The 25288-nt window shown below is 58.2% G+C and overlaps 7 protein-coding genes and 1 non-coding gene across 8 annotated transcripts; 3 read left to right on the plus strand and 5 right to left on the minus strand.

The window, feature by feature from the left end:
* Positions 1-52: 52 nt before the first annotated feature.
* BJ171DRAFT_175629 (P-loop containing nucleoside triphosphate hydrolase protein) lies at positions 53-2660 on the minus strand. Its single transcript, XM_053106019.1, has 10 exons — positions 2446-2660; positions 2270-2329; positions 1937-2108; positions 1693-1763; positions 1454-1540; positions 1202-1317; positions 944-1075; positions 777-852; positions 599-659; positions 53-522 (listed from the first exon to the last, which is right to left on the minus strand). The coding sequence occupies exons 1-10, from the start codon at positions 2564-2566 to the stop codon at positions 396-398; spliced, it is 1023 nt and encodes a 340-aa protein (XP_052971209.1). The 5' UTR covers positions 2567-2660; the 3' UTR covers positions 53-395.
* Positions 2661-2915: 255 nt separating this feature from the next.
* BJ171DRAFT_488600 (uncharacterized protein) lies at positions 2916-6215 on the minus strand. Its single transcript, XM_053109393.1, has 10 exons — positions 6178-6215; positions 5926-6082; positions 5657-5703; positions 5239-5310; positions 5073-5128; positions 4685-4949; positions 4285-4471; positions 3860-4142; positions 3519-3686; positions 2916-3428 (listed from the first exon to the last, which is right to left on the minus strand). The coding sequence occupies exons 2-10, from the start codon at positions 6078-6080 to the stop codon at positions 3294-3296; spliced, it is 1368 nt and encodes a 455-aa protein (XP_052971210.1). The 5' UTR covers positions 6081-6082; positions 6178-6215; the 3' UTR covers positions 2916-3293.
* Positions 6216-6902: 687 nt separating this feature from the next.
* On the plus strand, positions 6903-10787 carry BJ171DRAFT_488601 (WD40-repeat-containing domain protein). Its single transcript, XM_053109394.1, has 15 exons — positions 6903-7201; positions 7328-7495; positions 7696-7786; positions 7879-8060; positions 8195-8377; positions 8539-8596; positions 8685-8790; positions 8891-9027; positions 9143-9260; positions 9391-9451; positions 9598-9722; positions 9852-9936; positions 10040-10087; positions 10238-10336; positions 10444-10787. Exons 1-15 carry the CDS (start codon positions 6981-6983, stop codon positions 10535-10537), a joined length of 1776 nt encoding a protein of 591 aa, XP_052971211.1. The 5' UTR covers positions 6903-6980; the 3' UTR covers positions 10538-10787.
* Positions 10745-10816, minus strand: BJ171DRAFT_t31. The gene has a single exon. It is a non-coding gene; the product is annotated as a tRNA-Thr (tRNA).
* Positions 10817-15980: 5164 nt separating this feature from the next.
* Positions 15981-17227, plus strand: BJ171DRAFT_488605 (uncharacterized protein). Its single transcript, XM_053109395.1, has one exon. It carries the CDS (start codon positions 16085-16087, stop codon positions 17036-17038), a length of 954 nt encoding a protein of 317 aa, XP_052971212.1. The 5' UTR covers positions 15981-16084; the 3' UTR covers positions 17039-17227.
* Positions 17228-17449: 222 nt separating this feature from the next.
* BJ171DRAFT_488606 (Alpha/Beta hydrolase protein) lies at positions 17450-18563 on the plus strand. Its single transcript, XM_053109396.1, has one exon. The coding sequence runs from the start codon at positions 17534-17536 to the stop codon at positions 18347-18349; it is 816 nt and encodes a 271-aa protein (XP_052971213.1). The 5' UTR covers positions 17450-17533; the 3' UTR covers positions 18350-18563.
* Positions 18564-18668: 105 nt separating this feature from the next.
* Positions 18669-22580, minus strand: BJ171DRAFT_418999 (uncharacterized protein; the record flags this gene model as incomplete). The annotated part of the gene is made up of 13 exons (XM_053107369.1): positions 18669-18823; positions 19006-19314; positions 19507-19644; positions 19748-19943; positions 20112-20316; positions 20447-20571; positions 20678-20767; positions 20846-20895; positions 21070-21246; positions 21340-21503; positions 21648-21738; positions 21870-21926; positions 22136-22580. 13 exons carry the CDS (start codon positions 22578-22580, stop codon positions 18669-18671), a joined length of 2202 nt encoding a protein of 733 aa, XP_052971214.1.
* Positions 22581-23437: 857 nt separating this feature from the next.
* Positions 23438-24678, minus strand: BJ171DRAFT_488612 (HSP20-like chaperone). Its single transcript, XM_053109397.1, is given in 3 exon segments — positions 23438-23994; positions 24129-24483; positions 24497-24678. The coding sequence occupies 2 exon segments, from the start codon at positions 24435-24437 to the stop codon at positions 23740-23742; spliced, it is 564 nt and encodes a 187-aa protein (XP_052971215.1). The 5' UTR covers positions 24438-24483; positions 24497-24678; the 3' UTR covers positions 23438-23739.
* Between the last annotated feature and the right edge of the window lie 610 nt (positions 24679-25288).

A 25288-nucleotide genomic window follows, 5' to 3' on the forward strand; every position in this document is an offset into this window, starting at 1 on the left:
AGAGCTGGATGGAGCAGAGCCCGACGGAGCAGAGAAGCCAGATCAAGCGGCGATCGAGCAATCCAAACAGAGTGGCACTGAAAGCGAACAAGGACGTGTTGGAGCCGGCAAAGGGCGGGAACGAGCGGGGAGAAAAGACGCAAGTAGCGCCGTTGGCAAGCAAGCAAGCGACAGATCCGACGCACGGCGAGATCCAGACAGAGACGGGGGCGGCTGCAGAGTGTATTGCGGGGCGGCGATCAGGGCTGGGCCATCATGTCGAATGGCCGCTTCTGCGGCACGGCCGAGGTGCGGGAGAGGGTGTCGATGTCGCCGATGCCAGAGGGCTTTGTCGCGACAGTAATGGAGGCGGCGGAACGGATGTTGTGGGACGGCAGCAGCAAATAACAGCAGGATTAGTGTTTTGCAGGGGCACGAGCCAGATGCAGGATCGGCAGCAGCAGCAACACCGGCTGCGGTACCTTGACGTCGAACCAGCCCGAGGCCCTGTCGAGGAAAGGCGACTTGGCGACGGTGGCCATTCTGCAAGGCGAGGCAGCGAGGGTGTCAGGATAACCGAGAATGGCGGTCGTGGAAACGGACCAAGCAAAACACTCACCTCTGGCCGCCACGCCATGCAACGATGATCCGGTTGGTTACGAGATGCGTCCACGACTCTCCTGCACGACGGGAGTGTGCGAACGAATGCAGCCAGGAGAATCAGTCAGAAAGGACGGGCCAACATGGTCAGACACAATCGACCTGCCAACCTCATCAATCAGCAACAGCAGACCCACCCAGCGAGGGCACCAGCGTCGTTCGCTCTGGATCGTTCGGAGAAATGGCTGTGGTTACTTGGTTCATCGCAACGATCTGAGAACGAGCAAAAGCAAATCAGCAAGGCAGTCTCCGCCGCATCTCTCTTCCAACAGGAACAGGAACAGGAACAGGAACAGGAACAAACCGCGAGATGGTGCTTGTTGGCGGTCCGCATCATGCTCTGCGACATGAGATGCAGCATCCGTGACCGATGCCTTGTGTCCGTCGACCCCTGGCGGAAATGGTATGCCACGCTGTCAAGGACAACCAGAGAGACCTGACGAGGAGAAGTTGTTCCCTGGGTAAGTACTTCAGGAGCAATGTTCAAAGCAGGTGGTGGCAGCAGTTGAAGGAGAGGCGGTAGTAGTAGAGGTAGCATGATATCCAGCCGCAAGGCGCTCACATTGCGATCGGCGCAGAACTGGTCGAGGTGCTGGAGGATCTCGAGCTGCCGATCAGAGTCGTGGGCCCTAAAGATGTGTATCCCTGACAAGAAGGTCTGCAGAGACAGCCGATGCGCTGCAATCCAACGCAAGAACTGATGAGTCGACTGGGCTGCTTGCTTGCTTGCTTGCGTACTTGCTTACTTGCCATCGCTGGTGTGGTGCTCAGGGCAGCAGTGCCTTGCCCGGAATAGAGCTCCATCGTCGCTTACCCGGCAACGAGTACTGGCGTTGAAGCTGCTCAGTGGTGTGCAGAACCATGTCGGCGATGCGCTCAGGCGCAAAGCTTCCCTCCGTATCTGCGCGGTAGTTCGAAGGCCGACATTAATGCAGCATGATCCCGAAGGTCTTGCTGGCGACCACCAGAACGAGCGCTGGTCCAGGCACGAATACGGGCATTGGTGATCAAGCGCGATGGTCATCGCAGGCTGGATATCGTCGTCGCCATTACCTATGTAAACGGCCTCGCCTCCCGGGCCACCGCACTCGACAGGTATGCGGGCATTGACGCAAAGCTGCATGCTGCGAGACATGGCCGAGTCAGCATCGGTAGCAAGCAATGCTGAGTCCCAACGACTGTCCGGGCAAGCAAAGACAGATCCATCCGAGCCTGGGCGATGATGCTGCGCCAGACGAAGGAAGGAAGGGGGCAGAAAGGGATCTCGGATGCGACCAAGGCTTGCATTCAGCCATACCCGATCTGTGTCTTGCCGATGCCAAAGGAGCCGGATATCTCGGTCACTTGGCCGACTGGGATTCCGCCGCGGAGGATCCGGTCCAGATCGACAGACGATGTCGAAATGGCGGCGCGAGCGGATCGAGAAGCAAGGGAAGATGGCTGAATGCTCTTGGCGGCAGCATCGAGATCTTTTGGACGATGATGCGGTGCGAGGAAACCCGCAAGTGCCGGCAAAGGCGGCGAAGGCAGCGACAGAGGCATCAGCGGATGGATGTGCGATGCAGCAGAGGAACCAGCCCACAGACGCCCGGAGATGCGGCAACCCAGAAGTGCTGAAGCGTCATCCCACCGAAAGGCGGCTGCAGCCGCTGCAGGATCCGGGTCGACTCATCCAAGGATATCCCGGTTTCTAACGGATGCAGATCAGGGCCGTCGGATCAGAAGAAGGCGGTCGAGGCCGAGGCCGAGGCACCGATATCGACATTCGGGGATGGCAAAGTCAGCATGGCATCGCAACCCTCGCACCTTTGGCCAGCTGAGCGGCCGAGAGGGAAACCAGATGATGCTTGCTTCGAAATCCAGCCCGCAGCAGACGGGTGCGGACGGCGGCTGGGAGATCCAAGGTTGCGATCGATCGCTCGGGCATGGGTATAGCGAGACGCAGGCGAGACGGACGATCTGCAGATCAGAGTCGAGATCAGAGTCGAGATCAGAGTCGAGATCAGAGTCGAGACCAGAGCCGATCGGGGATCCAAATCAAGAGTTGAGGGGGCGGCAAGCCAAGAACATGGCGATCGACAGCGGGGCAGAGGGGCAGCGACATAGACATGGCATGACATCCACCATGGCATGATATCCACCATGGCAGTTGGTCCAATGGAGCGTTGGATACGGGGCGAGCCAGCGCCGAAGTAACCGCCAGGCATGCTGCTGTTCCTGTTCCTGTTCCCGGAGGCTCTGTTGCCTTGGGCGATACGAAGCGGGAAGCAAAGCAGTTCATATTCGGCTGACACAGGCTCATCACCGACTTTTGTGTATTTGCGGATCGTCTTCTACTGTGGCTCCGTATGCAGATGAGTGCGCATGAGGAGGGAGGGGAGACGCAAAGCAATCCGGGCTGCCGACGAGTCGCCGGCAGTCCCAGACGCCCCGGCGTATCCCGTTCCCCGAGAATTGATCGTTGCAACAAAATAAGGGGTGCGAGAGGCGGGGAAACAAGAGGGAGGAGGGGAACGAGGGAAGAAGGGCATACCGCATACATGGAAGAAGAATCATGAAGTTGAACAGCGTGCTGGAGGAGTCTACGGAAATTTTTTCAGATACATGGGGGCGGGGCCGAAGCACCTGCGGGGACTACTGCGGTTCCAGAGCACTTAGACGTCCAGAAGGAGGCGGCGGGGGTCCTCAATGGCCTCCTTGATCTTGACCAGGAAGGTAACGGCCTCTCTTCCGTCAACGAGACGGTGGTCGTAGGTCAGGGCAACGTACATCATAGGACGGGAAACGACCTGGACCAAGACAGCGGGATAGCAGTTAGAAAACTATTGCGCCAAGAGGGCACTGTTATGCTTGGGCACTGTGGCAGATCCGCGACCCACCTGTCCCTTGACGACAACGGCTCTCTCCTTGACAGCGTGCATGCCCAGGATGGCACTCTGGGGCTGGTTGATGATGGGGGTGCCGTAGAGCGAGCCAAAGACACCGCCGTTGGAGATAGTGAAGGTGCCGCCAGCGAGATCCTCGAGGGTGATGTTGTTCTCCTTGGCCTGCAGGGGAAGCGAGTACAAGTCGGGTCAGTTGTGAGTCACGACGCAGGGGGCCGCAGAGATATGGGGCAAGATCACAGCAGAGGATCGCATGGCATAGCACAACATAGCGCAGCATAGCACAGCATAACACAGCATGGCACAGCACAGCAGCTTTGGAGCGTCCAGGCTACCTTCTTGGCAAGGGCAGCCATGGCCTTCTCGACCTGCACCCAGCTCATAGACTCGACGTTTCGCAGCGCGGGGGTGACCAGACCCTTGGGGGTGGCAACAGCGACGCTGATGTCGGCGTAGTCGGCATAGACAATCTCGTCGCCCTCGATACGAGCGTTGACCTCGGGCACAGCTCGCAGAGCAGCGCTGGAGGCTTTCAGGAAGGCAGACATGAATCCGAGCTTAACACCGTGCTTTTCCAATACGAGGTCCTTGTACTTGTTGCGCATTTCAATCAGGTTGCTGGAAGGACGCAGATTGGGCGTGTGAACGGATCAGTCAGGGGGGATGCCAGTTGCGCGGATGCGGTCGAGCCTGGGCAGTCGACCGCAAAGTGGCCAAGCAAGTACAGTTGGCCGCGACTCGTCATCGAGGAAGCACAAACCTCATATCAATCTCGTTGAAGGTGGTGAGAGAGGCAGCGGTGTTCTGAGACTCCTTGAGGCGCTGCGAAATCTTCAGGCGCATGCGGTTCATCTTAACGCGGCGCTCGTCGCGGCTTCCAGGCAGAATACCGGCCTCATCGTCAGCAAAGACGACGGGGGCAGCGGGCTTGGGGGGCGAGGGAGCGGCTGGTAGCAACGATACAAGGGGACGATCAGCTGAGGGATCGATCTAATGCAGCAGATCCGAGGAATGGTCTCGACAGCATAGCTCGGTGGTGGCGCGCGGATGCCGCCAGACCAGAGCAGCGCTTGGCGGTGGAAGTGGACCTGGGCCTCGCAGCAAAAACGGTCTGCGCAACAAGAGCACGACACAGCATCATCCGGCGCCATCCGACTCACCAGGAGCAGCAGCCTTGGGGGCGGCAGCGGGAGCGGGAGCAGCCGCAGGCTTGGCAGCAGGCTTGGGAGGAGCAGCCGCAGGAGCGGCGGGTTTGGGGGCCTCGGCCTTGGGAGCCTCAGCGGGCTTTGGCGGGGCAGCACCGGCAGCGGGAGCAGTGCCGAGCTCGATTCTGTAGAGGTCATTGCCAACCTCGATGGTATCACCCTCGGCGGCAAACCACTCGAGAACGGTTCCGGACTCGCTGGCGTTGACAGTGATATCGACCTGCCGATAGAAGGAGGTTCAGCGATGGTCATCCGACCTGGACACACTGGCCGCATCTGCAGCAGCCACCGAAGGAGCTCCAGCGCAAACACGCCACTCGACTTGCTCGGAGAATGATCCTACCTTGTCGGTCTCAATGGTAGCGATGGGCTCGTCGCGAGCAACAAAGTCGCCGATCTCTGCAAGCACGGAGGGTATGTCCGAGTTGGCGACATGTCCGCAGCAGCCCGAGCACAGACACATCGCCAAGCCCAAAATGCGATCGGCAGTGGCAGGGCAAAGCGCTTACTCTTGTGGATCTTTGACAGAGTGCCTTCCGAGATAGACTCGGCCATCTGGGGGGTCTTGATGACCTTGTCCGCTGGCGGGGGTGGAATGGTGGGCAGCAATGCAGATGGGCGCGAGCACGCATGAGAAATCGAGATTTGCCGGAGCACAACAGCCGATGCGGCGCACGATGCGCATCGAGATCTGCGGCGTCTTCTGCAGCATCACCAGAGAACATGACTGCAGACATCACCACTCAGCGGCCTGTCGAGCTCGTCCAGCCCGAGAAGCGCGTCCCTTCGTCCCGTTGGCAAGCGCATCAGAGGGGCCTTGCATGGCAGATCGTGGACGGCAACCAGCCAGCCGGGCCAGCGACCGCCAGGTTCATGCTGGAGCCATCATCAGTCACCCACGCACAGCATCGCAGCATCACATCTTACCCATGAAGCGGACTTGATGGTATCGGAACGGAGACACAGATCCAGAGCTGGAGACGGCCGATGCATCGAGGGTCACAACAGAGTGTGGGTTAGATCCATCGAACGGACCGAATCGGACTGAGGGCGCCAGCATGGCCGAGACGGCAAGTACTTGAGGGCTTGGGTGGGTGGGGGTGGCTCCCAGTGCCAGCCATAAGCCAGGACCGCAATGGGATCGCGCTGCGGATCGGCCGAAAACGACGCAGAAACGACTGCACAAGATACGGTACCCAGTAGAGGCGGCGGGCGACGACAGGAAGATGCTGTGGGCAGCAGCAGCGCCGGCAAAGGTGCGGATGGCAGAAGTACCAAGCGAGCCGATGGTCGCCTGGGTCGCGGCGGCGCGCAGCGAGGAAGAGGCCAATGATCTTGATAATCGCAGCATGTCTGGGCGGGGCAGCCGGGACGAAGGGGTGTTAGTGCATGTGCAGATCCGCAGCAGACTCTGGAGACGAGCGGGTGCCAGGGACGACAAGATCCACCTGTTAAAAGCACCGATAAGGGAGAACGCAAGTCGGATGGACGGCAGAGGGGCAAGTGCTGGAAGTGACAAGATATCCGAAAAAAATCAAGACGGACGAGCGAGAGCCGGCGAGAGGCCCGCGGCGCTCTCGCTGAGAGCACTTCCTGTCGCAGGCGCTTGTCTCTGTGCGTCCGCCCCGCTGTACATCCCTCTCGCTGCGGATGCTTCTCGCTCCCGAGCGAGAGCCACCCTCCACTACAACTGCCGCCGCCCACAGTCTCTGTGGCCCGTCCTCGGCGGCGCCACTCGCCCACCCCTGCACACACACACACCGAGACGGGACGCACGCCGAGACACCGGCCAATGGCGCCGCGCGTCCACCAACCGCCGCCTGCGCTGCGCACGCCATGGCCAATCGCTGGCTGCCCTGCGTGGATCGATCCGAATCGGGCGGCCCGCTCGCCGCCCGCAGCCCTGCGCACCAAATAAGGCAGGCGCAGCACCCGCACGGACCAATCGCGCGCCGCCGCACGCGCGTGTGCTCGGAGCCGCGCTGCTACCTGACCGGCGCCGTGACTGCGGCTGTGGCGCAGGAGCCCTCGCGAGCCCTAGAAAGCCCTAGCGAGCCCTCACGACGCGTGACCAGGGTCGGACATGAATGGCAGCCGCCAGTCCGCCACCGCCGATGCCGATGCCGCAATGCCGATGCCGATGGCGGTGCAGACGATGCCAAGCGACCCTTGCCCAGGCATCAACCAGGCATCAACCAGGCATCAACCAGGCATCAACCAGGCATCAACCAGGCACCACCCGCTCCCCGCCATGCAGACCACCCACTGGCACGCCGATATCGTGGGCCAGCTGGCCGTCCTCGGTGATCGATACAGCCCCTCGCTCGCTGAGGTCTTTGCCTCGCACAATGAGCTCGCGAGGCAGTCCAAACGGATCACCCAGCGCAACCTGGAGCTCGAGAGACAGCTCGCGATACTGCGGATGGAGCACGCCGATCTGATCCGGTCCAGCACTGCCGCTGGCGACTTTAGGTACCATCCAGTGTCCCATGCTCCGTCGATGCTGTTCGTTCCAGGAGATGGCACAGAATAGATCCAAGAGCATGCTGGTTGCTGAGTCTGCAGCGCTAAATCATGCTCGTGGCCGCCTCCGCCAAGCTCACCAAATGTCCAGAAACGTATCCAGGAACTGGAGCAGCAGCTGTCTGAGATCAAGGACGAGCGAGCTGAGCTCTACAAGACCCAGGGTCAGAATGCCCAACGGCTGCTCGAACTTATGGACATCACCAAGAAGCAGGAAGAATCGATGAAGGTCTTGAATGAAGAGTAAGAGCCTCTTCAGCACCGCCTTTGCGTTCACGGTTCCGCAAACGTACCCAACCATCGGGCATGGCACATCGTCGATGGGATAGACGACGCCAAAGTCCCGCCTTGCATTGCCATCGAGGACTTGCCATGGCCATCATGACCAAACCGTCCTGCCCTGTGCCTCACACCCTTGCGTCTGCCATCACTTGCATTTTCAGAAACAAAAGGATCATTGCAGCCAACTCGAGTCTCACCACAAAGGCGAACGACCTGCAGGATAATTTGAGGGAAAAGGACAATGTGATCCAGGCAAGCACGACAGCCTCAGCCGGGCGCGAGCACTCGCAACTCAGTACCGCTTGCTGGTCTTGCCCCGCCCGCTGATCCAACTCGTGCCCCAGATCCTTCGCGACGAGCTCCAGGCATACCAGCTCGAATTGAGCCAGAGAGAAGAGCAACTCAAGACCGCTCAGGAGACGGTCAAGAAACTCGAGGTCGACAACAAGGAGTTGGTGGAGCGGCTGGTATCGCAAAAGGAGGATACCGCCAAGAAGATGAACGAAGCAAACGAGTATATTGAGAAGTGAGTCTGCAGTGTCGGCGGTTGATGTTGAAGCCGGTCCTGCTCCCCCCCCCTCTGCAGATGTAACGACCGCTGAATCTGGGTCGGCATGGTCACCGATGCCAACCTGACATTGGGCAATCCTTCGATGATAGCGCCCTGAAGACAAGAAAAAGCGTAGGATCACCAGTATCCGACGCTCTGCAGCCACCAGGGCCGACTGTGGGACCTTCGCAAAGCAGTGTTCCCGGAAACATCAGAGCGACGGCGACGGCAGCTGGATTCTTCTCGAGCATGCTGCGTCGTGTCTCTGGCGATGTTCCACAGACCGATGCCAGGTATGTGATGTCGTTCACTCCATCAGCATCGTCTGTGCCTGCAGAATGCACTGGTGTCCCCGCCAGAGACATGCAGCTGAAAGAGCGCGCAGACGAGGGGTGAGCTGTATTGAGATTCCTGATCGATGCGCCTGACGCTCTCGATATGGGCGACAATATAGATATCGAGAAGTGCCGCTGGTTCAATCCCTCCTCCCAATTTCAGCGGTCAAGGTCGTGGTAAGTAGCCATTTCTTGCGCAAAGACAAGACTGCACTGCTCGAGGGGCACTTGTCCAGCATCGGAACTTGACGCTGTCCACCACCAGTCTGCCCACGAAAGCGAAATCAACTGTATGCAAGTCACTCCGGACGGCTCGATGATTGCCTCTGGCGGAGGCGACAAGAAAATCATGCTCATGGACGCCAAGACAGGTCGGTGAAGTGGCCCGGCGCCTGGCTGTGGAGCAATCGCCCTGAATGTCCCCGGATATCGGATGGGATTGTCGCTAACAGTATGCACGGCTCTGAGCAGGTGTCCAGCGAGGACAGTTCACCGGCTCGTTGGCTGGGGTCATGTGCGTTGCCTTCAACAATACAGGCGACCTGATCTTGGGCACATCCAACGACAACTCGACCAAGATATGGAGCATCGCCACGGGACGACCAAAGGTGCGCTTCGCTGGAGCATATGCGATGGCTGGCAAGCGAATGAAGGGAGGCAGGTGCCCAAGGGCAATCGACTTCCTGTCTCGCATCTGAAACTGACAGCACTTGACTCCACCAGCACACCTTGACCGGACACATCGGCAAGGTGTACTCGGCAAAGTTTACGGAATCAAACAAGATCTTTTCGGGATCGTACGATCGAACGATCAAGCACTGGGACCTGGCCAAGGGATACTGTACGTCGGAGTCGATACGCGGCGCATCCGAGAGCAATGCACATGCGTGTTGCTGGCCAGTCTTGGCAGGGATATGATTGCGGATGATCCGGCGAGCAGGGACACTGACGCGATGGACCGGTCGATCTAGGCATCAAAACCATCTTTACGCTGTCGAGCTGCAACGATCTGGCACTTTTGGATCCCGAGGGGTGAGTACATCGATGCTCGAACCCTGCAGCCCTCCTCGTCCTCCAGTGGTGGCCACGGCCGTCCTCCATCGCAACGAGAGAGTGCACCAGAGTCCGCGGCGTGGATGTCTCACCTCTTCCTCCAACTCGTGACCGGGGCATCTCAGCAATCTCCTCGCCAGCGGACACATCGACAACAACCTGCGCATTTGGGATACGCGAAGTGGCAATCTCGTCCGGGAGCTCGCCGGCATCCACGGCGGACAGATAACCAGCGTGGAGGTTGTCCCGAGTAGGTGATGCCGCATTGATGGTGATGGCGATGGTGGCGATCATAGCGATGCCACTGCAAGAAGACGAGCTCTCGTTCCCAAGTCCGTCGCTGGAAATGCGCTGACCGAGGGCTGATTGGCTGTCGCAGACTCGAATCACGTCTTGACCACATCCAGGGACAACATGCTCCGCCTGATTGATCTGCGCACTTATGAGACGGTCCAGGCATATGCGTAAGTCGGACGCATGGCCCGATCATGCCGCTGCGCAAGAAATACCACAGGAGACCATAGTCGCGGGACTGACGACCCGGATTGCCCTCACATATCTCCACAGGAGCGAGGGATTCAAGGTCGGACTGAACTGGGCCCGGTCGTGCATAAGGTGAGCAGCCATCCGGCTCGATGCATCCCAAACCAAAAACCTGGCGCAGTTGTTTCAGTGGATGCGGATCATTGGATACGAAGTCGCCACAGAAGTCGGTGTATCAGACGATGAGACAGACCGTGTTGGTTTACTGACAATCAATATTAGCCCGGACGGCGCATACATCGCATCTGGTTCCATCGACGGGGCCGTCTTTATCTGGAACTTCAACACCACCAAGCTGGAGACAACGCTGAAAGCCCACACGTACGTCCGCTCCTGCCGCAGCTCCCGATCGACCGAAGCAACTCGCGACTGCGACACTAACGATCCTTGCTATGACTTTTGCCGGTTCCCCTTGCCATCGACACCAGCTCGGCAATCTGCAGCACGGTGTGGAATCCTCGTGGAGGAGCAGCGCTCTACAGTGCGGATAAGGACAAGAACATTGTGTTTTGGGGCATCTAGGCGGCATAGTCAGCCCAAACGGGAGTTGCATGTATTGTAGCTGATCATGGGGCACACAACAACGAAATTGTCGTTCAGACTGCAGCACGATCTGATCAGCGACCCGACGACCAGGCGATTGTCGCACCTGACATGGCGTTGGACCGACAAAATTGCAGATCCATGGCCAGGCGACTGGGCCGGCAAAAGTGAAAAAATACCACTGCGTGCCCCCACCGTGGATTGAACACGGGACCTTCAGTTTACAAGACTGACGCACTACCACTGTGCTATAAGGGCTGGATTCGAACTGCTGTCCCCGTGCTCGCGGCCCGCCGCACTGCCACTGCGCCACGACACGGTTTGCTGCCCTTTCGAATTTTGAATATTGGAAGGAGTCTCGGAACCTTTGGTCGGCCAGGGAATCCGGCCACGGCACCAGGCCCAGTCGCTGTGAAGGGTGCTCTGGGCTTCGTTTGGTGCACATGTGTTTATATTCAGGATCGAGGGAAGAGCAGGGAGACAGGGGGGGGAGACAGGAATCGACCGTCGGCAGAGATATGAGGCGCCTTGCTTCGAGTTTCAGACGGCTGTCTCTGCACTGCAGCTCCGGGGCAGCAGCAGGCCGGGGACGGAGGATCGACCAATGAACAAAAGCCCAGAACCCTTCCCCTCTGGTCAGTGTCCTATTCTCGGAGTCGCATATTTGGAGGGCGTGCGAGAAAGCAGTAGCAGCCGTGGTTGCAGGAGCGATTCGCGGACTCGGGATTCAGCAGGCAAGATGCAGAGTATCAGACGGGCATGTGGTATGTCTCTAGGTTTGGGAGACTCGCTTGGCTTGCCGAGGGGAATCGATTCGTGTTGGGCGAGCCGACTCTGTATGAATCCGGGCCACGGATCGTTCTGGCTTGCACGACAGGCCCGAGCCGAATCGGCGATTGCGGGAAGAAGACCCTCACGAGAAGAGAAAGATTGAACTTTTGGACATTGCGCGATCCCGCGGCCCGGGTATGCTTGGAGCCGGTGCTTGGAGCCGGTGCCTGTCCGCTGGCCGGCCGATCCCAAGACACACGGGAGCGGCAAGCAGCAAACGAAGAAAAATTTTGGGCACACCAAACCCACAGCCGCTTTCCCAGGCAGCAGGCATTCGAATCCACTCGATCCATTCTTGTGTCGCCTGCTGCTCTGTGTCGCACAAGTCCGGTCAGGTTGGCTCGGTGAATGGTATCCAGGCGTTGCACACATCCCCTCACCTGCTCGGTCCCGGTGCTTCATTTCGGAGCGTGGGTCCTCGGATGCCCATCTCGTGACAAAGGAGTTTGAAATTACCATCTCTCTTGATGGAAAAAAAGCCGTCGCATGATGCGGCATGAGGTCAAGGGCGTGAGGCGGCACAGTAACCGCGCCGGTTCATGACGCGTTCGGGACAGACTCCGATTCATTGTGATTTCTGATGTATCGCCTCGGATCGCATCAGCACTCTCAGTTTGATCGAGTGCTGCGGGTCTATTGGCCGAAACAGAACCGTGTTTTGGACAGGATGCCGCATTATCGATTTGCGAGGGAAAAGCGGAAAGAGAAAGAGAGAAAGCATATTGCACTCAACTCGCCTGCGTCGCAGCCCACCAAGGGCCATGGGACCCCGGGGTATCCGGGCACATTCGTCGATCCCATTGCAAATCCTCTCCATCAGCAGCGAGATAGCACGGCTTGATCCAGAATTGACAGACTGAGTCACACTGAGCATCGTTTGACGGCGAAGCGGTCACGCCGATACCCTCAAGTTTATCCGTAGCCGATTCGCCGAGGAGCATAAAACGCACCCCCCCAATCTCTCGTATCCTCTGCATTCCTTTCGGCAGTACAGCAAAGCACTTCACCATGGTGGTCTTGAGCATTTCGACTGTCGTTTCAGCCATCACATCCCTCAGTTACTCTCTTCCAAACACCCTGCAAGGTATCGCCAATGCTGCCTTGGTTGCCTACACCGCCGTCCAGCAAACCGAGGAGAACCAACAGTCCTGGACCTGCCTGGCCAATCGCTCGCATGGCATTTTGATCACCTTGTCACAGGCCCAGACACAGACTCCCGCATTCGCCCACCAGGCCAGGCGACTCGTCCAGTTCCATGATCAAATCTACCAATACTATACCCATGAGGTCCAGGTCCTCCACAAGGTCCAGAGAGTCTTCATGTCCAACAAGATCCGCCAGCGCATCGAACAGCTCTGTCGTGACCTCGATGTCCTCTGGCAGGGGGTGATGCTTGCCCTCGCTATCGACACCAACGACATGCTCAACGAGGCCGACCTCCGCCGAGCCATCCAGCAGGACGAGAACCAGAACGAGGTCTTCGTTGCTCAAATCAACTCTCTCCTCCGGCAGAACAATACCGCCGTCCTGGATCAGATGGATATTCGTCTGAACCAGCAAGAGTGGAAGATTCGCCAAGCCACCAATGCTCTCCAACAGCTTCTCCAAAACGGCGACGGCATCCAGCAGGTCGTCGACAGAGCTGCCACTTTGCTGCTCGGCATGCTGCAGGACCAGTCCAAGGTTGCACGCTCCTTGCAGCATAAGCCCTGGCGCATCCCCACCAGTTCAATCACCAACCGCTCGCCTGAACCGATCGCCTGCGGCGGCTTTGGCGAGGTCTACACTGCCACGTACTATGGCTCAAAAGTTGCCGTCAAACAGCTCCTGTGCAGCTACCGCGAAACCGAGATTGCCGAATTCCGTCGCGAGATCGAGGTGTGGCACATGTTGAATCACTCCAACATCCTCCCGCTCCGTGGTGCTTGCGATACCGCTGAGCGCCCCTTCATGGTCTCACCATTCATGGAGAACGGAACCCTCAAGCGATATATCTCGGATCCTTGGTGCCCCCGATCGCTCGAGGACCGCCTTCGCCTCATGTATGAGGTTGCTTGCGGCATGGCCTACCTCCACGGCAACCATGTTGTTCATGGAGATCTGAAAACAGACAATGTATTGCTGGACTCTGGATATCACGCTGTGATCTCCGACTTTGGCCTGTCCCGCACCAAACACACCTCTGCTGCTTCGATTGTCCGACCTGGCCAGTCGATCGGTGGAACACTCGGCTACATGGCCCCGGAGATGCTCGACGACGATAATCCCCGCGGATCCTCCAACACGACCGATATCTACGCCTTTGGCATCATGCTCTATGAAGTGCTCAAGAACGGCGACTACATTTGGGTCTCCATCGACGGCAAGCCTTTGACCCAGTGTACAGTCGAGCGCCTTGTGTGCAGCGGCAGGCGACCCAAACGATTTGAGGGCATTCCCGACAACATCTGGTCTCTCATCGAAACCTGCTGGCACCAAGATCCCACTGCACGCCCCACTTTCCAGAATATCGTCTCTGATCTTGGGCCATACGCGAATGGTGAGAACGTGTCGCCTCAGCCAGAAAAGCCCGATCAGCAACCCGAAGGGTCGACCGCAGTGGCTCCTAGCTCTCACTCGGGTGGGAGTTCAGTCCAGCCTGACTCTACCCCTCCCCACCCTTTGGGGATGTCTCGCCAGACATCTACTGTATCTCTTGCGATTGACAGCAATCCATTGCTGCACACACTGAAGGTCGACTATAACATTCCCCAGGCTACGATTATACGGATTTACTTTGGCGAAGTTGCCGTCCAACTCGCCACCGCTCGCCAGCTATCCGAGGGCAAGCCAGTCAAGCCAGCCAACGACCCCGTCTGGGCTACTGTTGCCGGGTTATATCAAGGCCTTGCCGATGGCAAGAACCTCGAGGCCGCCTTCGAGCTTGCTTGGTTGCACTTGACCGGAATTGGCGTGACTAAGAGCGACAGAGAAGCATTTGCTTATTGGGAATTGGTCCACGATTTCTCTGCCGACCCGGTCATGAAACCGATTGCCACCTTCATGATGGGCTGGTGCTGCTACCTCGGCCGCGGAACTCGCCAAGACAACACCAGGGCAACTCAGCTGCTACGAGAGAGCGACACGCCAGAGTTTGGATTTGGCGAAGAGTCGATCCAGGGCAGGGAAACCGCAAGCTCCTCCGCGACGGCCGCGATGTTCTTCCAGCGCTGTCAATTTGGATCAGAACGCGATTGGCTCTGTCGTCACCTCGTGGCTCGATGCTTGATTGGGGGCTTTGGAACAACACTGGATCCGGAATATGCCGTTGGAATTCTGCACGAACTGGCCAGTCAGGAATACAGTATCAGCCAGAGCGTGCTGGGCGACTGCTACCAACGGGGCTATGGTGTTCCGAGGAACAGCATCATGGCTGCCCAGTGGCACCAAAGGTCGACTGAAAGCGGCGACGCATCTGCAATCCATGGCATGGAAACGGATACCATCAACGGTGACGGCTTGATTGGGACGAGGGCGTGAGCAACCAGTCGTCCTCAAGTACCACTTACGAAGCTTTCGGGTGAATCCGCCCAACTCGCCCCTGCGCTCGGCGCTTTGTCGCCCCTCCGATTCTGAATACACCCATACGACACATTGTCTTTGCTGGCGATCCGGTGGGCTTGGTTGGCTTCTGGAGCATCGTCTTGAATCCGCTCGGTCAATCCTCCGTGCCGAGAATCGGCTGGCAGGGATGTCCTATTTCGATTTGGATGGGCTGTGGGATGGCTTGATTCTGAATGGTATCCACCTCTGCGTGCATCCTCTCTCGCCCGTCCCTGTCCCTCTGCGCAGCTCGGTGAATGCCATGGGTCGTTTGGCCGTTGACGACATGCGTGTTCCATCTGACGCCGGCACCGCGTTGTTGGTGTCGTCCTACGAATCACACCAGCACCGGGCAGCCGCGTCACGCCACCACTGGCTGGCAGTGGCGGCAAGCGAGAAAGCGGCGGTCTTGGCCGCATTTGGAAGCCCCATCAATTTTTCGTGGTTGGCCGCCGCGTTGTTGTAACAAAGGCCCTTCACAGCGATCCAGTGGCCGTGGCTTGGCGGTGGACCCCAAGCACACACACCAACCAGGACCCGTCAAGGCCACGTTCCATGTTGTCGTTGTCCTTCTGTCTGGGGTCGTGGAAGACACAAATAATCCCACGAGGGCCGTCGGTCGTTGGCTTTCGGTCCCGTCCAAGCATCTGCCTCACCACCTCTGCCTCACCACCTCCGCCTGGCACCCGAGACCCGCCATCTGCAGCCATGTTCCAAAACGCAATCAACCTTGCCCTCGCTGCCACCACCACACCCCCAGGGACCTCCGGTCTCAGTGGCCTGAGTGGCCTGTCGAGCACGTCGCCGGCTCTGCTGTGGGGTGGCTACATTGCTGCCGTCATCGGTGTTGCTGCATCTCTCTACTCGCTCTGGGCAACCTTCCTCATCCTCAACGACATTGGCAACAAGCGTACTAGCGGCGAGCTGACCGAGTTCTATTCCCGCAAGGTCTTCCAGCTCGTCACCTACCGTCTTCTCTTCTGGGTTGCTGCCGTTCTGGCAATCATCTCTTTGTTAATCTCGTTCTGGTCGCTGGCTGCCTTTGGTGCCCAGGACTGGACGACCTGGTGCTCCATCGCTAGCTCGATCTGCTCGATTGTCTTCCTCGTGCTGATGCGCGAAGGCTCCATCCCAAATCTCTCGGCTCTGACTGGCTCGACCCAGGCTCCCGTTGTTGTCCCCGTGGGTGCCCAGCCTCCCGGCTCAGCTCCCGTATATGTCCAGGCTCCAGTCGCTGCCTCCGAGTATCCTCAAGTTCCTGTTGCTGCCTCCGAGTATCCTCAGGCCCCAGCTCCTATCTCCGAGTATCCTCAAGCTCCTGCCCCTGCTCCCGAGTATTCTCAGATTCCCGCTCCTGCTCCCGAGTATGCTCAGGCCCAGGTTCCCGCTTCCGAGTATCCTCAGGCCCAGGTTCCTGCTCCAGTGGATGCCCAGGCTCCCGGTGGTCCCACGATTCAAGTCCTCACCGAAGTTGCTCCAGCCAACGGCCCCACTGATCGAGTCCAGAAGGGTGTTGACGGTCTCCTCCGCAAGGACCTCACCAAGACATTCGGCGTCAGTGAGAAGCTGTCCAAGGTGGCTCATGCCAGTAACGGCTGCTGTGGCTGTGGAAAGATCACCACCGGTGTTGCGGTGATCTCGATCATTGCTGTTTCAACCTTCAACGGCGTCGTCACCTCTGGCGTTGCCTCAAACAAGGTTCAGATGGCATCCGCCGGAATCACTTACAGCAGCGCCGGTGGCAACTGGTGTTCGCAGTACCAGGCCGTGTATGCCCAGTCGGGCTATACGCTCTCGAGCGGCTGTTGCAACGCACTTATGTCGGACCAGAACCAGCTGCTATCCTGCGACAACTCCCTCAGCAATATCGGCTCCACTGATCTGGCCCAGAACACCAACTTTGCGAACTGCGTTAATCAAGCGACAAGCATCATCGGAAACAGCGGAGTCAACAGCAACAGTTTGGATGTCGATCTCAAGTACTCTGGCGCAGTGTTCCAGTGCTATGGATTGGTTGGTTACAGCGATTGTGCTGCCTTTGGAACAGTGCTCTACAACGGCTGCTGAAGACCAGGGACGCACCAGCAATCCTCCGGCTCTGTCGAGTTTCATGAGCAGCCGGATCATGACACGCCCACCACCGCCTCTGCCATCCTTCGTCACCATGGCTTTCAACCTCGTTGGTTCTTTCTTTCTCTCCTCGGACTCTGTTTCTATCGCCCCTGAACATGGCTGTCTTTCAACTATTCTTTCGCCTTGGTTTCTTGCTGTCATTCGGTTATCTTCAGTCGTCAATACAATCCAACCATATTTTCTCTTATGAGCCGTCCACAGGCCCGATCTATTGCATAAACTGTGCCAGCCGATATGCCACACTTGACTCCAGCAACCCTCAGCCCGCCTCCCACAGTCGGATCGTCGTGCCTGCCCGCTCCAACCACTCGCGGCCGACCATCCGTTGTTTGGTCCCCTCGTCGCCCTTCCTCTTTCGCCAGCGCGTCGCCTTCTCCGGGTTTCGCTTGCCTGCCCATCATCCATCCGCCACCAGTCCGCCCAATCGACATGGCCGTCACCGAGCTCAAGAACCTGGCCTACGGCCCTCTGCCCCGCCAGTCGCTGGACCTGTACCTGCCCGCCTCGGCCGAGAGTGCCCCCAATACCATCGTCCGGCCTTGGCTCGTCTACATCCATGGAGGAGCCTGGCGTGGCGGCAACAAGTCCCAGTTTGAGTTCCTTGGGCGCTTCTTTGCGTCTCGCAACATCCCGACGGCATGCGTCACCTATCGCCTCAGCGTCAAAAACGACCCAGAGTCGCCTCGACACCCCGTCCATGTGGAGGATTGCGCCAAGGCAATCGCCTGGCTCTCGCAGCCCAACGCAGCGTTCGCCGCATTTGCCCCTCCAACCAAGCTGTACCTCTGCGGCCATTCGGCCGGTGGTCAGATCACCGGGCTCCTGCACCTCGATCCTCACTTTCTCGAGTCGCTGGGGGGCAAGGCCCTGTGGTCGTCGGTCAAGGGCATCATCGGCGTCGAAGGCATCTACGACATCCCGGCGCTGATCGCCCGCTGGCCGAGCTACATTGACTTTATCGACATGGCCTTCACCAGCGACGTCGAGGTCTGGAAGAAGGGATCGCCTCAGTTCTACACCCTGCCGTCCGAGGGCTATCCGCTCACAAAATACCTGGTTATCCACAGCACCGATGACGAGCTCGTCGATCTCGACCAGAGCATCGACTACCATCGCCACCTGCAGCGCATGGATCCTGATGCACAGTTAGACACGAGTCTGACGGGCACCCACGATGACATGCTCAAGACGGACCTGTTCCTGGAGAGGGTGCACAGATTCATCATCGAGTCCGAAGCCCAGTAGATCTCTGTGAGATCCACGCCAATGGGTCAAGTTGATTTGGGCTGGGTCGGATACGGATCGTTCTGGGTGTGGTGCGATGCGATGCGACGAAATATAGTCCTTGCACGAGGAAGAGAAATGGAGCAGCGTGCTTGTGTGATGCACCACGAGCGGGCTGTATCTGCCGAGTGTTCTGGGTCATCGTCATCATCTTTGGTGCAAGCGATGGATAGGCGTGTACATCATGGATGAACAAATCTCTGCCATGGCAGTATCGAATAACTGTATTCGCATTGCATATCTCGGCTCCCATGGGCCAAGGCGACGGGTCAAACCAGGGCTATAGCGACTTGCGCCGGGTCTCAATGCGCACAAACGATTGAATCACATCGCCGACTTGCAGATCCTCAAAGCCCTCAATTGCGATACCGCACTCCATTCCCTTGTTGGCCTCGGTGATGTCCTTCTTGTGGTGCTTGAGGGTCTTGATCTTGCCTGCAAAAAAAGAGGCATAATGGGACCACGGCGAACCCTGGGGTGAGCTATGATGACCGCTCGAGTGTGCACATCAAGAAGACAGTTGATCTATCTGCTCTCGCAGGACCATGCCAGCGACTGAGCTCAGACGGCGTTCGCTCTGCTCACTCATGCGTAATGTCGGACGAGACCAGGCGTACCTTCAAAGAGCGTTGTTCCCGCACGGACCACCCGGACAGCACACTCCTTCTCAAGCTTGCCCGTGGTGATACGCGATCCAGCGATTGTCTCGAACTGGTTCTTCTTGGTGTTGATCTTGAAGAGCTGCAGTACATCGGCTTCGCTCTTGACCTCGAACGCTACGTCTGGAGGCAGACGCTCCAGGAGGGTATCCTTGACGTGATCGAGCAGTTCGTAGATGATTTTGAACCCGTGGATGGGGATCGCCCGCGATTCGGCCATGCTCTGCATCGATCGGCTTGCGGGCAGGTTAAAGGTGATGATGGAGGCTGGTTGCATACAAGTAAATTGGTACATCGTTAGCTCAAAAATGGCCCTTGGACGAGTCTCGGCTGTCTGGCTTGCTCTGCCACTCCCCTTGGCTCGTCTGGGGGCATAGGATCGACCGCGACCGACATCCTGAGCGAGCAAATCGCCTCCAAGCATCCCGTGTCGCATGCACCTCCCACCGCCGTTCTAACCTTTAGCAACCTCGGCAAGGTCAATATCAGATTCGCTGATGTTGCCCACGCCCGAGCCAACAATCTTGAGCTCGATTTCATGGGAAGGGAAGCCAGCGAGTGCATCGGTGATGGCCTCCAGCGAGCCATCGACATCGGCTTCGAGTTCCATGAGACCATGCCAATAGGTTAATATCTAAGCCAACGGCACAGACGAACATCACAGCCCAATGGCACGAGCAAAGGGCTCAGGCCCGCTCACCCTTGAGAATGATGTTGACCGTCGGCTTGACAAATTCGGGGGTCTCGGGCTCGGTCTCTCCGCCTGTCTCCGCCTTGCTTCTCTCGAGCGCTCTTCGCTGTTGCTCGCGCTGGACATTGATTTTGTCGATCGACTCGAGCTGCTTCTGGCGCTCCAGACGAGTGATCCGGGTTTCCACAACGTCCTTAGCAAGGGCCTGGTCGGTCAGGGGAGGGGAGGAAACATGAGTCCAATCGGACAGATGGGTATACGGGGCTGTACCTATGGGTTCTCCTCATCGGCACGCAGCAATCGCCTTTGATATGTGCTGCCACTAGCAGCTGTACTGCGGCTGCATGCGTGTTCAGTCTTGTGAATGGCCCACCTCGCTTTCGGCGCCAATGACCTGGTCGCCTGCAGAAGGCAGCCCCTTCCAGCCGTTGATGCGAACGGGTATCGAGGGTCCGGCTTCCTTGACTTGACGGCCGTGTTCGTCTGTCATGGATCGAACTTTGCCCCAAGTGGTGCCGGCGACAATAACATCGCCAGGGCGAAGAGTGCCGCGCCGGACAAGGACCGTGGCGACGTTGCTGACGGATCGCGCACAGACGGATATTTGCACAGGTCAGCATCGATCCTTGGAAGCCGGGGCATGATCGCACTGCCCTCCAACCTCGCCCCAAGAGTAAAGGTGCAAAGCAAAAGCCGCGCACAGCTTACCCAAGGCCCATGGCAACATGCGACTCGATCACAAATGCCTCTGGGAGTCCGCTTGCATCACCGCGGATATCCATCATCTCTGCGACTGCCAGGATCGTCTCCTCGAGATTATCGAGACCCTGGCCCTGTTGAAAGCAGTGAGATCGAGAGGGTTGGGACGAGCGAGCGAAATTTAGGGTGTGCCCAGGTCCAACGCAAGATTTCCAAACACTCTCCGGTTCGGCAACTGACCGTCAAACCCGAGACCTCGACGGCAGGGACATCGCCGCCATAGTCCTCGACAACAACTTCGTATCGGGTAAGTTCCTCCTTGACTTTGCTCTGCGATTTTGGTCGGAATATGGGTTAGCCTCGATCCTGTGATGGATATGCTTCATCTGGCGGCGGGGTGGTATGTACCGGGTTGGCCTGTGGCTTGTCGCATTTGTTGATGGCGACGATGATGGGCGCTACACGCAAGAGCAAACGTGGCTGTGTCAGCATTCACAACACTCGCGGTGCCATGGATGCTCCAAGCATTCAACATGGGCAGAGCTATCACAGCATTGGTGTATTTGTCCAGATGCCGTCCCGCATGTGCAGACCCAGCCGAACGTGGTCAATCCAGGTTCGGTTCCACTTACCCCCGGCTTCCTTGGCGTGCTTGATCGCTTCCACGGTTTGGGGCATGATTCCGTCGTCGGCGGCAACCACAAGAACGACAATGTCGGTGGTCTTTGCACCACGTCGCCGCATGGCGGTGAAGGCGGCGTGTCCCGGTGTATCCAAGAACGTAATGTGCTTCATGGAGGGCAGCGTAACTGCAGCATTCAGGAGGAGCAAAGCGCCTGCCGTTAGCGGTGCTTTCACAACCCGGCCGCTGCTGTGATCGTCGTATCGGACAGCGGTCTTACCCGAGAACGCGCCAATGTGCTGGGTGATTCCGCCGGCTTCTCCGGCTGCAACAGATGTCTTCCGCAGAGAGTCGAGCAGGGTGGTTTTGCCGTGATCGACGTGGCCCATGATGGTCACGATCGGAGCTCTCAAAGGGAACTCGGACCAGGACTCAGGCTCGGGTCTGCGGTGGACCATGGTGGAGATTCTCGGTTAGCGCGGTCGAGCACAAGCAGCCGGGTACTCGGCAAGTGTCCGCATACCAAGGATTTGATATAAATCGAATCAACGACTCGACTCGCTGATTTGCAACCAAAATGATGCGCACCTGGGCTCCAGATCCACTGCGGTCGTGGTGAGCATGACGGGTATGACGTTGAGCTCCTGGGCAACCAGGCCAGCCATTTCCTGGTTCAAGACTGATAGACGCAGCAATCCATTCCGTTAGCATCAGGAAGGATACGGCCATGCTCTCTCCTGGTCCGAAGCCCACTCGCCAGACCAACGCAGATTGTGCTCAAGTATGCGACTCGACCGGGACTGAACATACGAAGGTCCGGTGTTACGGCATCGAAACCAAGGTTCTTCATTTTCTTGGACAGATGACCTGACGTCCATATGCCAGACATTTCATTTCGGGGGGAAGAAACAAGAGTGAGCGTCAGGCTTATCCATGCAGCCAGTCACATTTTAGGCAGTGGTATCCCTTCTGCCATCAGCGGTACCGCTTCTCTCAGCAGCGGATCCGTCGCTGACTGTGCAATTGGATCGTGAGTCGGCTCCATCGATGCCGCCGTCTTTAGCTGTTCAACATACCGACGGAAATTCCGACAAGGGATGCAAGATTCGCCACCGTGATGGCCTCGGGCACCTGGATCTCCTTTGGCTTCTGCTGCTCCTTTTTCTTCTTCTTTCGCTCCATAAACTCGTCGTCGTCATCAAAGTCATCGTCGTTGTCTTGCTGCCGCCGGGCGCCCTGGGTGGGCTTGCCTTTCTTGGGCTTGAGGTTGGGTGAGTCGACCTGGACTTCGATGCGGCCCTTTCCTTTCTTGTGTCGCTGTTGTTTGCCGCGATCGTCCACGCCGTCATCAAAGTCGCTGGCGTCGTCGATGGCCGCATTTTCGTCATAGAAGTTGGCGTCGCTGGCCTCCGCACCAGCCTTGGAGCCGCCCTTGAATGAGCCTCCAGCGGCCGGTCGGCCGAATCGCGATCCGGAGGAGCCTTCGGTCGACCGCTGGTCCGTCGGGCGGATCGAGTCCATGGGGCTGCGGCTGAACTTGCTGCTGGCCCCAGCCCGGTCAAATTTGTTACTGCCGCTGCTCCCGGTCCGATCGAACTTGGACTGTCCGGTGAACTTGGAGGCTCCATCGGATCGGGCAGTCCACTCTGGCTTTGGAGTGCCGTCGAATCGGCTGGGCTGCTGCGACGAGAATTTGGACGGCTGCGAGAACCCGCTTGACTTTGGGCGATCGGACCCAGAGGACGGATATGATCCCGAAGTACGGTTGATCCTGGAGAATAATTCGTTGGATCTCGAGAATGAACCACTTGATCCCGGTGTCCGCGGACTGCCTGAAGAGTCGCCGTCTCTGGACGAAGGACTGCTGTTGTTGGGAGTGGTGGTGTTGGATTGCGGCCGTTGGTAGCCTCCAAAGCGAGAGGGAGCACTATCCCGTTTCCAGCCATCCGGAGGTCGGGCCGATTTTGAAGCTGCCGGGCGTGCCGATTGCTGGCTCCGGTTGGAGTCGGTTGCCCGCTGTAGAATATCTTGCAGCGACGGCGGGGGCTTGTCGGAAATGTGTCGGCGACAGTGGCTGTCGAGCTGGATCGCGAATGGCTCAGACGCCGTCCTGGCCCGCCGGAACAGAATGTGCGAGCACGGGCGACGGCTTGCGGAACGAGAGCACCTCCACATTCCTTCAACAGTGGTGATGAATGGTGGTGTGTGGCAGATTCAGGGCACGAAGCTGGGCAGGTCGAAGGGGAGGTCCTGCTGAAGCCAGCGGCGGATCTGGTTTGAAGCGGGATCAAAAATTTTCGACGCGCAGTCACTCTGATTCCCAGGCAGATGCAACTTGGCTGGACGGTATGCATGGGATGGTGCATCCCGGTGCCCATCTGTGTCTGCACTGCAGCTCGACAAGTGGATATATTGAACCAAAAAGAAGAAATCGACAGTCGAATACACAAGACATGCTGCCAACAGTATCCTCATAACCAGTCGTGGATGTCGAGAAGTGGACGGCACCCGCCAACACTCAAACAATCATGAATAAACTGAAAGGCTTCTATCGAAGCGGCATTACAACAAGGGTGAGCACACACATTTGAATCGTGTCGAGCAACCGATGGATGTTGATTGTGGCGGTCTCCAGAGAGACCACGGCGCAACTATTGCTGGGCTTGCACTGGCACGGGCTCTAGTTGATCGCAATCTTCTTGGCCTCGGGAGGAGGCGGCAGTGCCTTCTTGCCAATCTTGAGCTCGAGGACACCGTCGGTCATCTTGCCCTGGATGCTCTGGGCGTCCACAGTCGGGGGAAGCCGGATCTTGCGCTGGAACTGGCCGTACGAGCACTCGACCATGTGGTAGGTGTCCTTCTTTTCCTCGTGCGAGGAGCGGCGTTCGCCCTCGATCGTGAGCACATCGTCGAGCAGCGACACATGGACGTCATCCTGTGGTGGGAACATGTGCGGTTGTGAGTCGGAGGTGCTGTTTCGGCTGCAACAAGCACGGACAGGTATGGACAGGTATGGACAGGCATGGACAAGATCCCCTGCTGCGGATGGACATGCAACTCGACGCCTACCTTCTTGAGTCCGGGGAGGTCGGCCTTGACAACAAACTCGGTTTCGTTCTCGATGACATCCAGGCGCGGGGTCTTGTAGAATCCCCAGCCGCTGGGAGCCGGGCGCGACACCGACTGGCCCTCCGACTGGCTGCCGGACTGGTTGTCCGAGGACTGTTCAGGCTGCTTCTCGCCCTCCTGTGCAGATGCAGCGAGGCGGTCGTCGGCAATCAGCCGGTTCATCAGATGGTTCATGCGGCCGAACACGCGGCGCTCGTACTCAAAGGGATCTTGGAAGAACGGGTCCGAGTTGAAGAGGAAGAGGCTCATGGCGATGTTGAGAGGGAAGTGCTGGGCTGAGTGAGTGGGCTGAGTGAGTGGGCTGAGTGGGCTGAGTGAGCTGAGAGACTTGCTTGCTTGAAGTTAGCGACGGACCTCCCTTGCCGAGGTGCCCGCGGCAATTTATATCTCGAGGGCCGTATGCCCCAAGGCACGCATCCGGTGCTGTGCGGAACGACTGCAAGTGGCAATATTTCTCGCACGCACGCACTCGCCCGAGGATCAACGCAGGTCCTCGAATGTGCTGGAAACGACGCGAACGCCGCCCAAGCCAGGATGGCTCTCCCCGTGATCCCATCGCCGCCAATCAGCGCTGCGATCCGGCCGCACAAGGAACGGCATCGAAACACGGCCCTGGATCAAACAGCAACGATACCAACCAGGATACCAACCGCGAAACCAGCCAGGATGCCGACGCGCAGAGGGTGCTGGAGCGAGCGGGAAGGATGCAGAGCCTGGATGACGCACGATGCATGCATGTGGAGCACTCTCTGTGGAAGAGATGGCCATGCACATTGCTGGTCGCCGTCGGCCTGCTGGGTGTCGGCGGGGGCTGCAAGCGAGCGACTGTTCCAGACCATGACCGCGGGATGCATCCAAGTCGACTTGGCATCCGCATGCTGCACCCATGGTCGCGAATGTCATCTGTCCATGCAGCACTTTGGCTCGGTGCTGAGGTATATCGGCTGTGCTGATGCCGCTCAGACAAATCGCCCCGTCCTGTTCCCCTGGCACACGGCGTCAAGTGCGATCTGGACTGTATTGCAAGTTGGCACCACAGTTGCCGCGATGGTGGTGCATTCAAGCGGATCAATTCAGTCCACAAAAGCTCAAAAGATTTG

The sequence above is a fragment of the Polychytrium aggregatum genome (genome assembly GCF_025602895.1).
Source record: "Polychytrium aggregatum strain JEL109 chromosome Unknown BJ171scaffold_3, whole genome shotgun sequence".
In the NCBI taxonomy this organism is placed as follows: domain Eukaryota; kingdom Fungi; phylum Chytridiomycota; class Chytridiomycetes; order Polychytriales; genus Polychytrium; species Polychytrium aggregatum.